Source organism: Mesoplodon densirostris, chromosome 14 (assembly GCF_025265405.1).
Source record: "Mesoplodon densirostris isolate mMesDen1 chromosome 14, mMesDen1 primary haplotype, whole genome shotgun sequence".
In the NCBI taxonomy this organism is placed as follows: Eukaryota; Metazoa; Chordata; class Mammalia; order Artiodactyla; family Ziphiidae; genus Mesoplodon; species Mesoplodon densirostris.
Window position 1 is genome coordinate 58736082 of NC_082674.1, and position 12461 is coordinate 58748542.

Genomic DNA, 12461 nt, shown 5'->3' on the forward strand with positions numbered 1-12461 from the left:
AAAAAAAAAAAAGAAAGAAAGGAAACCTCTTCACAGATAGCTGCCCTCCATCCCAGGCTTAGTGATCTTTTGCAGCTAAAGAGCAAGTTTGGAAGAGATTAGTGGGCACTTTAAAAACATAAACAAAATCTTACCACAGCTACACTAATCCACTCATGCCAACATTCTGAAAGAGATGTGGGTAGTTAATCAAGCTTTACAACCATGTAACCCTATCCTGTGATTCCAAGCCATGCATATATGGATAATCATGGGCTCAGGAAGGTTTCCAAAGGGGAAATTTATAGATCAGTGATTCATGAGATACAGTTTTTCTCCTCAGCAATTTGATTTACTAGCTTCCATTTGTAAGAGAGAGCAGGAAAAAAATTGAAACTTTAATTCACCTCCAAGATTGTTTTGAGCATTTACTTGTTTGCCCAAGTGACAAGATCTACTCTGTGCTTCTGATGAAAACATTTTTTTAAATTATTTTAACATCATTTCTGAAAACTAAATTATCTAGAAATAAATAAGAGGACAGGGATTCCTTTTATAGCTCAAGGAAAAAAAGAAAAAAGTTTCCCCCTTGGATATTGAGAAGACATGATGGAGACAGTGGTATGTGAGTTGGGCCTTGAAAAATAAATAGCAATTACCAATTAGAGAAAGGCAAGGGGTTGGCACTCCAGGGTGAAGGAACTACATGTGCGAAGGCATAGAGGCATGAACCATCCTGAATATTCCCACCAAAGTGGAACCGTGGTGTATCTGGAATATAGGTTTATACAGTGACAGATACAACTGTGGAGACTTTGAAAACATTATAAAGGACCCTCTGTGCCATTCCAGTGAGCTTGAAGTTTATCTTGTAGGCTGCCAGTGAAAGTTGCTAAGCATGGTAGAGTCAGTTTATTTATATATGTATTCTTAAAAAGACAACCTTAGGTAAAATGTGGGGAAATGCACTGGAATATGAGAGACTGATGACCGGAATGATCAATTACACAACTGCTGTAAAAGTCCAGGTGAATGAAGCTGTGGGCAAAGCCAGAGTTGAGCGTCAATTCTGACTGAGATGAAATGACAAGGTTTAGTAACTAACTGGATGGTTAGAAAAAAGACCAAAGAGAGCCCCAGATTTTCTAACTAGATGTATGGTCCTATCATCCAAAGAGCTCAGGATTGCAGAGAAGGTTATAGGTTTTGTGGGAGTAGCTAATAGAACATGTTTAGCCTAAGCAAAAGCAACACAGTGGCTTGGTTAAAGGTACGAAGAGGAAACCATTCCACATTCTCACAGGAGCTGCTATCTACAAGGCCCACAGTTTCTTGCCTTGTTTGATTTTAGGGATGGTTCTTTTTCTGAATCTGAGTAATATCAATATATAAAATACCCACACCCACAGCTTCAGTTGGAACAGAAGTTATCATAAATAATACTGAGTTTGTTTTGATATCTTCAACTTTGACAAACGGTGAGTAAGATCAACTCCATGTCAAAATGCCTTGCTAACCAGATAGATATTCCAAAAGGCTTCCTGGTACACCAGAACATAGCACAGATATGGAAAATGGAGAAAGATAAGTCTTGGACCCCACCTGTTCACACCTAGCTTGAGTAAAGCTGGTCAAGTACAAATATGAGAAGACTTTTTTTCTGAGTCCATGCCTGCCTTCTCCCTGGCTTCATTGCTTTGGTGAAGTCAAAATGAAGTTCACAGTGAGTAGATATTTCCTTTTGAATTTATTCCCTTATAACTGGAGACTGTTAATATTCTGAGCTAAGGGGGTCTGCTTCTTATGACAATATCACTGTAATGCAAAATTTTGTAAAAATAATAATAATAATCTATTTTCTTTTCATGGAATCATGGCATCTATAAGCGTCTCTATAGAGAAGGATAGTTATACTGGGATTGGTCAGCTGCCTGAGCATCTTATACTATGCTATCTTTAAAAAATTACTTTCCAGATCACCTGATTCAGGTTTGGGCACAGAGCAAGCAGTCTCTAGCCCTAGAAAATGTCTGACTTTTCATACCTTCTTAAATTCCCCTTTTGACCAAAACTTCTGAGTATGTTCAGGCAAGATAAAAAGCTTATTAACAAAACAAAGTGGTGAGAGACTTACTGTCACATTCTCCCCTGTGAAATGGATCTCTAAGTAAGAAAGTTCTACCTTGGACCCTGTCTGTAGCCATTTATTCATGAAAACACTTGAAACATGAAGCTAGTGCAACATCTCACTTGTGGTTCCATGTAAAAGGCTGAAGAGTGTAGCAAATGGACCACAAAATTCTGCCAAAGTAACTGGTGGTGCTGTGTGTCTCATAACAGGATGCAAAAGGGCTAGAGTCAGGTAAATATTTTCATGTTTTGACATACTAAACGTTAAAATATATTACAGCAGACTCTGCTTCATAATGGAGTTGCAAGTGTGAAATAATTTTCTAGAAATAAGTTCTATTTTTATGTTTTGTTTTTTTTGGCCATGAGACATGTAGGATCTTAGCTCCCCAACCAGGGATCAAACCCTCACCCCCTGCATTGGAAGGCAAAGTCTTAACCACTGGACCACCAGGGAAGTCCCTAGAAATAAGTTCTACTAATAGGAAAGTTAAAAAAAAAAAAAAAGAGCTCCAGACACAGGTCAGATCTGGTTTCTCTTCTGGTTCTGCCTTGAACAAAAGGTACACCTTTGGCCAAGTCACTCAACTTCTGAAGTTCAGTTTCCTCAGCTGTGAAAGGATTATGTTGTACTAATAGGTCTCTAAAATTTCTTCCACCTCTGAATTTTTTTAACCTCCTTCTTAAACTATCAGGGGAAACATCAAACCAATTTTTTAAATTACCTTGAATTACTAGTGCAGTTCTCAAACCATTTTGTTCCAGGCAAAGGAAATGAAGATAAGAACCTAGAATCATGCACCCTGCATAAAGCTCTGTGTTCTGAGAACAAGCGCTGTGTACTCAATGACACATGACTACATCAGGTGTCCTGGGACAGTGATTGACTTCCCTTCTGCTAAGCACATTTGACAGCCAGACACCCCATCCTTGGCTTCTCATCATTCATATCCAATCTGCTTACTAATCCATTACTTTAAAACAATTTTTAAATAAAAAGACTACTGCTATTAGGGGTCTAGGAAGAGAAGAAACATTCAGGTCAATAAATAGGAAAATTAAATTAAATCATTTTCAGATGTGGTTCTCAGAACTTAAAACCATTTTCATACCATATATGCTATTCATTTTCAACTTTATTTTTCAATATACTGACACTTTATCAGTATTTCATAAGACCTACATTAAAAATTCTAAAACAATCAACATAATTACTTATAATTAACCTACAATTTAACATTATCATTAAAACTTCCAATGGTTAAAAAAATAGAAGACCAAAGAAGAAGAAAAGACAGACCACTCAATAGAGTGGTAAAGTTAGTAAGTATTTTTATAAGCTTAGATAAAGAAAGAAGACGAGGCCATCGTTTTGCCATTTAACAGTAGACCAATGTTATTTGTGATTTCAGATTGTCTTTGCTGGACTTGTTGGCATCTTTCTGACTCCTGCCCTTGCTAACTATGTAAGTCTCATTTTTTAAAGTGTGTTACCAAAATGCACTTGCAAAGAAATGTGGTATTAAATCAAAGTCCATTTCTTGTAAATTTCAGAATATCAATGTCAACAACAACAACAGTGGTGGAAGTGGGCAGCAGTCAGTGAGTGTCAACAAAGAACATAACGTGGTCAATGTTGACAATAACAATGGATGGGACTCGTGGAATTCCCTGTGGGATTATGAATCTGTAGGTAGCCCACATGCAATTTCTGTTCTTTGCAAAATGGCATTTCTTTTTAATGACAACAAAAATTGCCTGCTAACCATAAAAAAATTTAAATGATGTAAATTCTAACTGCACATAAGCACAGAGTTATAAGTAAAAATGCCTATTTGGCTCACCCAGTTTCACTCCCTAGATATAATTGCTGTTAATAAGTTTCTCACAGTAAGTTAAAATTCATGCCAGTGTGAATAGTAATTAGGATCCACTATGCTGTGAGGCTATAAGACAAATATGACATCTTTTGCCTTACCTGCAGAAGCCCTCAATAAAGACAAAAGACCTTCATAATATTACTATTGCCAAAGCACAATCTATCTCACCCTATTGTCAATTTCCTTCTAAAAAGACAGAAATTGGCATTTCATCTGTAACTCAAAAAGACCAAAGGAAATGTAAATGACAATATTAATGAGGAAGAGAGTAAAAACAAAACAAAACAAAACAAAAAAACAGTTGTTTCCTGTTAGAACACCCAGCTCAGCAATTACCAGCTCTATATTTAACAAACTTTGTACTTTAGAAAAGCCAACTCCTTATAGTTTCAGTTTTATCATCTGGTCAAATAGAAAACGAATTCCTGTCTTACCTGCCTCCTTGAAATGTTGTGAAGATCAAAAGAGATTAAAATATGATAGTATTTAAAATTTTATTTCAGCAGAACAGACATATGTTGAAAGACTCTTCCCAGGCTAGAACCTGAAGCAAGTTCAACACTCAGTCTCTCCCTCAAAGAGTTTGTGGTCTATCCTTACAAATGTTAGCAATAAATATGATTGCAAAACAAGGTCAGATCCAGCACTTTTATCCCAGTTCATCGTGATCTCAGAGTTCCATTTCCCTCTGCTGGTGAAACTAATTTCTGATGAGAAAAGCACCTTGGAGAACATAACTCCTTACCATCTACCATCTTCTTTAATAGGGCTTTGCTGTAACCAGGATCTTTAACAAGAAGTCATGCATTATGCACAAAATGAACAAGGCAGTCATGCCCTCTTTTCAAGCCCTTGAAACACTGGTCAAGGAAAAGAAGGTAAAAATAAAAGTCTTTTTATTTTTACTCAGGGAAGTCTTATGATTTCCAATAAATAATGAGAAGGTCACAGTTGTTCCCTCTTGACCACAGTATGTTGCTCTGTGGAGCAAAAAAGGGAAAGGGGAATTGGTAATTGCCTGAGGAGAGAGAGCTGCCACCACACTCAAATGCTGTGGCTCATACCTGCCTCCACAGAAGCTGATCAAAACACCTCACCTTTACTGTTAGGGGAGCAAAGCTCTGCTCACACCAGTGGGAGCCCTCAGTACTTCAAGGACTTTTTTCTGCAGGAGTAGGTTAGGGTTATTTGATGTAGCAAATAAAAATAGAGGATACCCAGTTAAGTTTGAATTTCAAATAAACAATGGATAATTTTTAGCATAAGCATGTCCTATGCAATATTTGGGACATACTTATACTTACAAATGATCTGTTATTTATCTGAAATTAAAATTTAGATGGAAACAACCTAAGTGTCCATCATCAGATGAATGGGTAAAGAAGATGTGGCACATATATACAATGGAATATTACTCAGCCATAAAAAGAAATGAAATTGAGCTATTTGTAATGAGGTGGATGGACCTAGAGTCTGTCATACAGAGTGAAGTAAGTCAGAAAGAGAAAGACAAATACTGTATGCTGACACATATATATGGAATTTAAGAAAAAAAAATGCCATGAAGAACATAGGGGTAAGACAGGAATAAAGACACAGACCTACTAGAGAATGGACTGGAGGATATGGGGAGGGGGAAGGGTAAGCTGTGACAAAGTGAAAGAGCAGCATGGACATATATACACTACCAAATATAAGGTAGATAGCTAGTGGGAAGCAGCCGCATAGCACAGGGAGATCAGCTCGGTGGTTTGTGACCGCCTGGAGGGGTGGGATAGGGAGGGTGGGAGGGAGACGCAAAAGGGAGGGGATATGGGAACATATGTATATGTATAACTGATTTAATTTGTTATAAAGCAAAAAAATAAAATAAAATAAAATAAAAATAAAATTTAACTGGGTGTCCTGTATTTTATCTGGCAACCCTAGTTGGGGTAGGAGGAGAGAGGGCATCTATCATTCTTTAAAATGTCAGCTTGAGTTTATATCCCTATAACTGATAAGTGGGTAACTTTCACTGACAGTGTAGAGAAAATAAACTGCATTCTCAGAAACTGATTATCATATAAATCAATCCAAGAAATATAAGATGACCAAATAAGGTTCAACCTTCAGAATAAATTTACCCTCAGACTTCTGTTTATATGAAAAGCTGGGGTTTCAAACCAGCTAAATCCCTTGGGACACTACAAAATTCTGAGATATACAGGGCTGGAATTGGTCCTTCTTCATTCTGATTATGGAAAAGTTATAGCCAAGCAATACCCCCTTGTTGACCTTGAACCCAACCCCCAACCCAACAAACCACTGGGCTTAACACTCCTCTCTCCTCCTTTCCACCTGTCTTGTGCACACTCAGTTTCAGGGTAAAGGACTAGGGGAACCACCTCCCAAGAGCCTGATATACACAGTCAAACCTGACAAAGTCAACAACCTGGACCAGTTTGGAAAACCCATCGTTGCCATGTGTAAGGGGATTCCAACATACATGGCTGAAGAGATTCAAGGTGAGTAGCCTCTCTACTGTGCACTCCAAGATAATGCTGGTGGGATTGTCAGACTGTTTTCCGGGCATGTCCACAGAGGACACCAATTACTCGAGAGATGGTAATCAAGGTTAACCCTTCTGTAGCACTTGCTTTGTGCCACGCGCTATTCTACGTGCTTTAAGTGTGTTAACTCATTTGCTCCTGACCGCAATTTTATGTGATAGGCTTTATTGTTATTCTCACTTTCTGATGAGGAAACAGGCACAGAGAGAGGTCACAAAACCCTTGCCTGGGTCAATCCTAAGCATTTTGGCTCTGGATTCTGTGCTTTTAACCACCCTGAAATATTTCCTTTCAAGGGTGAATCTAGAGTAAACTCAAGACATATTCAAAGAAATGCATGAATCACTAAATGAAAGGAGAATGCCAATAGAATCTATTGGCTTTTTATAGCTCAAACAATCACTAATTCTGGGCATTCAAAGAATAATTTACATAAAAACAAAGAGTTCACACGGGAACCTAACATAACAGCAACTTTCCAGATCTCTGAATTGATTGATTTAATCTTGATAGCTAGCTAGCTAAATCTTGAAATTACTGCAGAGCTAGTTTGAAAACTGTGTGACATTCCTTGCCTCTATCCCCTAAAAAAACAGGTCCTTGAAAAGGCATTGATATTGGTTTCTTCTTTTCTTTTTATCAGACACAAGCCAGAATTTACACATAGGAAAATGCTTCAGTATTGATACACTCCAGATTCTGAACATTTCCTTCTGTGGAGGAACAGTGGAGAACTAAAAAAAAAATGTTGCTGTGGGTTTAGCCATCAGAATATTCTATGCAGAAAAATATGGGTCCTAAGGGTTTTTAATCATGTCATTCTGAAATGTTTTCTCCTAGTCCTGTCTGGTTTCTTTAAGTGTCAATAAACCTATTTAGCACAGAGTTCAATTTACCCTAAAATTCTTTATGATTTCTATTTGGAAAAAAATGCAATGTGGTGGCAGCAAGTTGTCAAAGTGCATTAGACCCAGCCATTAGCCTATACTCAGGATGTGTCCCTTATAAAGAACCCCTTTAGCTGCTTCAGATACTACTAACCACAGCTCTGGGAATAGTTCCAAGATCATCCAACTACCATGAAGACAGCTCTATAATTGATGTGCACAGTAACGTTTTAAATCAGCGAGGGCAGAAATCCACTCAAAGTAGCTTGAGCCAGAAAAGGGGAGGAGGTGTATTACAAGGATATTGGAATATCTAAAATACTCTTAGGGCAAGAAAAGCAGCTGGTATCAAAAAGACTGAAAACAGGAACTATATTGGCACCAAGACTCAAGTCTCCTTCTCTCTCCCTGAAGCCACATATTAGCTCTTCTCTGCTCCTCTTAAATTCAGCTTCCCTCTTCTTTCCATCTTGATGACGTTTACTGTATTCATGGCAGAAGATGGCCAAACCAAAATGTGAGCCTCATCTCCCATGTTTATGTGTCTTTCCAGCTCACGAGGTCAAGTCTAATACTTTTGAATCCAAATTCCAATTTTTCTTCACCCTGTATGGTTCAAGAGCCCACAACCTCTACTCTTTGATGGCCGGGGGGGTGAAGTCACATGGTACACGTACAGCATTGGGGTTTCCACTGAAGGAGAATGATCTCAGAGAAAACAGATGTGCCTAATGTTGTGTATTCCAGTATGAAACTAGAGTTCATTTTTAAAAATTACTCCCATATATATATTTTTAAAATCCTGGATAGCATAAAAGAATAGATATGTAATCCATTCCCATGTCTTCATATAAGGTATCCCTAAATGACCTTAACAAACAAAACTAAAGGCATTGAGTCCCACCATTTCGAAAAATGCCAATATTTACCAGTCCTTATAGGGAAAAATTATCATTTTCTTTATCCTGAGGCAATTGCACTGCTGTTCATAAGAAGTATACTACCAGCATAGTAGAACTTCCAAAATATCCTGAAGCCATGAGATGTGGAAACCTGTCAAAAACTCATCAAAGATCAAGATCTTAGATACTGCCCTCTTATGAGTGAGAAAGAAAGAAAACCATGACTCACCAACTGGACACAATGTCATTTAGCTGACTTCTGGGAAGCAGTGAATCCCATGTTTCTTAGAAGAATTGTCACATCATTATTTCAGGATAAGAAATTAAATTCACAAAAGATCCTGAATAGTCAAAGCAATCTTGAGAAAGAAAAACTGAGTTGGAGGAATCAGGCTCCCTGACTTCAGACTATACTACAAAGCTACAGTAATCAAGACAGTATGGTACTGGCACAAAAACTGAAATATAGATCAATGGAACAGGATAGAAAGCTCAGAGATAAACCCACACACATATGGTCACCTTATTTTTGATAAAGGAGGAAAGAATATACGATGGAGAAAAGACAGCCTCTTCAATAAGTGCTGCTGGGAAAACTGGACAGCTACATGTAAAAGAATGAAATTAGAACACTCTCTAACACCATACACAAAAATAAACTCACAATGGATTAAAGACCTAAATGTAAGGCCAGGTACTATAAAACTCTTAGAGGAAAACATAGGCAGAACATTCTATGACATATATCACAGCAAGATCCTTTCTGACCCACATCCTAGAGAAGTGAAAATAAAAACAAAAATAAACAAATAGGACCTAATGAAACTTAAAAGCTTTTGCACAGCAAAGGAAACCATAAACAAGATGAAAAGACAACCCTTAGAATGGGAGAAAATATTTGCAAATGAAGCAACTGACAAAGGATTAATCTCCAAAATATACAAGCAGCTCATGCAGTTCAATATCAAAAAAACAAACAACCCAATCCAAAAATGGGCAGAAGACCTAAATAGACATTTCTCCAAAGAAGACATACAGATTGCCAACAAACACATGAAAGGATGCTCAACATCACTAATCATTATAGAAATGCAAATCAAAGCTACAATGAGGTATCACCTCACACCGGTAAGAATGGCCATCATCAAAAAAATACAAACAATAAATGCTGGAGAGGGTGTGGAGAAAAGGGAACCCTCTTGCACTGTTGGTGAGAATGTAAATTGATACAGCCACTATGGAGAACAGTATGAGGTTCCTTAAAAAACTAAAAATAGAACTACCATATGACCCAGCAGTCCCACTACTGGGCATATATACCATGATAAAACCATAATTCAAAAAGAGTCATGTACCACAATGTTCATTGCAGCTCTATTTACAACAGCCAGGACATGGAAGCAACCTAAGTATCCATCAACAGATGAATGGATAAAGAAGATGTGGCACATATATACAATGGAATATTACTCAGCCATAGAAAGAAATGAAATTGAGTTATTTGTAATGAGGTGGATGGACCTAGAGTCTGTCATACAGAGTGAAGTAAGTCAGAAAGAGAAAAACAAATACTGTATGCTAACACATATATATGGAATTTAAAAAAAAAAGGGTTCTGAAGAACCTAGGGGCAGGACAGGAATAAAGATGCAGATGAACAGAATGGACTTGAGGACGTGGGAAGGGGGAAGGGTAAGCTGGAACGAAGTGAGAGAGTGGCATGGACATATATACACTACCAAATGTAAAATAGATAGCTAGTGGGAAGCAGCCGCATAGCACAGGGAGATCAGCTCAGGGCTTTGTGACCACCTAGAGGGGTGGGATAGGGAGGGTGGGAGGAGATATGGGGATGTGTGTATATGTATAGCTGATTCACTTTGTTATAAAGCAGAAACTAACACACCATTGTGAAGCAATTATATTCCAATAAAGATGTTAAAAATATATAAATAAATATTTTGAAAAATTAAAAAATAAAAGAAATTAAATTCACTAGGAAGATATAACAATTCTAGATTATATACAACTATCAAAATATATGAAAGTAAAATTGTAAGAATTTCAGGAGAATTTAACCATCTCACTATAGTATTGAAGATTTTAGCACGTATTTCTCAATAACTTACAGATGTAACAGTTAAGGAGAAAAAAATGAATGCAATTAACAAGCTTATTTTGATGAAGATATACATAACACTGCAGAATACATATTCTTCTTAAGCATGTATGGGACAGGTACAAATACTGATCACATGCTGAGGCATAAATCAGATCTCAAAAACATTCAAATGATTTGTGTCAAAAATAACACATTTTGGGCTTCCCTGGTGGCGCAGTGGTTGGGAGTCCGCCTACCGATGCAGGGAACACGGGTTCGTACCGTGGTCCGGGAAGATCCTACATGCCACGGAGCGACTGGGCCCGTGAGCCATGGCTGCTGAGCCTGTGCGTCCGGAGCCTGTGCTCTGCAATGGGAGAGGCCGCGGCAGTGAGAGGCCTGTGTACCACAAAAAAAAAAAAAAAAAAAAAAAAAAAACCCAAAAAACCCACATTTTTCTGACCTCTAATTAAAATAGTGTAATTATTCCCCTCCGAATAAAACAAGATGGTCTCATTTGTTCTGAAATTAGGCAGCATACTTCTAAATAACACATGAGCCAAAGAAAAATTCATGATGAAAAGTAGAATGTATTTAGAACAGTACAATAATGAAAGTGCTGCATGTCAAAACCTTGTGAGCAGCAGCTATAACAACTTGTTTTAAATGTTCATTTTACAAAAGAAGAAAGGCTAAAAATTGAGTCAAGCATTCAACTTTAAAAATAAGGGAAAAGCATAAAATATCCAAAATAAGTAGAAGGAAAGAAATAATATGGAGAGTATCAGAAGTAAATACCATAGAAAACAAGTATACACTAGTAAAGCTCAACAAAGCCAAAAACTGGTTCTTTGGAAAGGCATAAAATTGACAAGCTTTAGGTAAAACTGACCAGAAATAAGAGAAATTAAAAGCAATACTAGTAATAAAAATGATGCTAAGCTAGGGGACTTCCCTGGTAGAGCAGTGGTTAAGAATCTGCCTGCCAATGCAGGGGACATGAGTTTGAGCCCTGGTCTGGGAGGATCCCACATGCCATGGAGCAAATAAGCCCATGAGCCACAACTACTGAGCCTGCACTCTAGAGCCCGTGAGCCACAACTACTGAAGCCCACGTGCCTAGAGTCCATGCCCCACAACAAGAGAAGCCACCGCAATGAGAAGCCCTCACACCACAGCGAAGAGTAGCCCCCACTCACTCCAACTAGAGAAAGCCCGTGCACAGCAACGAAGACCCAACGCATCCAGAAAAAAAAAAAAAAGATACTAAGCTACAAGTGCCACAAATATTAAGACGTCAGTAAAATGATATTGTGAACGACTTTATACAGATAACTTTGAAAGCTTGGGTAAATTGAATATCTAAAAACCTAACCTACCAAGGCTCACTCAAGAAGAAATATAAAACCTGAATAATTATAACCAGTAAAGGAATTAGTTACAATGTTGAAAAACTTCACACAAGAAAATTCCAGGCCAAGATGGTTTCTATGTTGAGGTTTTACAAACATTGAAAATATAGATTATTCTAATCTTATAAAACTATTCAAATGTATGGGGGTAGGGGGAGAAGCACTCTCCAATTCATTTCATGAGAAAACAATTTGCTTGATTCCAAAACCTGGCAGGTATGAGGAAGGAGATTACAGGGCAATCTCTGTCATAGAAACAGATGCAAAACACCTCAACAAAACGATAGCAGACCTATTGAGCAAAGTGTAGAAAAGATAAGACAGCGTGACTATGTGGGATTTTTCCTAGCAATGCCAGTTGGTTTGATATTAGGAAATCAGTCATGTAGTTTGCCACATTAAAAGATCAAAAGACAACAAACTAGCTCGTTGATACGGGGCAGCGGCAGAGGCGGGGCCTCTACTGCTCCATCTTCCCCTGGGTTCTGCTCCTTTCACTCCTAGATCCGGGTGAGCGTTAATCTTCACAACGAAGAGCGCCCGCTTTTCCTGCCAAACACCCACTGTGTCGAGGTTGGAGGCGAGGAGAACTAGCGCAACTCCCGTCCATCTTCTTGG

The 12461-nt window shown here is 38.0% G+C and overlaps 1 protein-coding gene across 1 annotated transcript; it reads left to right on the plus strand.

Annotated features, from left to right (window-relative positions):
- Positions 1 to 1657: 1657 nt before the first annotated feature.
- GKN1 (gastrokine 1) lies at positions 1658 to 7279 on the plus strand. Its single transcript, XM_060117738.1, has 6 exons — positions 1658 to 1702; positions 3522 to 3575; positions 3664 to 3798; positions 4757 to 4867; positions 6349 to 6496; positions 7185 to 7279. The coding sequence occupies exons 1-6, from the start codon at positions 1691 to 1693 to the stop codon at positions 7277 to 7279; spliced, it is 555 nt and encodes a 184-aa protein (XP_059973721.1). The 5' UTR covers positions 1658 to 1690.
- The last annotated feature ends 5182 nt before the right edge of the window (positions 7280 to 12461 follow it).

Coding starts and splice junctions, on each gene's coding strand:
- GKN1 (XM_060117738.1), top strand. Junction 3,576..3,663: donor CTCCTGCCCTTGCTAACTAT/GTAAGTCTCATT, acceptor TGTAAATTTCAG/AATATCAATGTCAACAACAA. Junction 4,868..6,348: donor CACTGGTCAAGGAAAAGAAG/GTAAAAATAAAA, acceptor GTGCACACTCAG/TTTCAGGGTAAAGGACTAGG.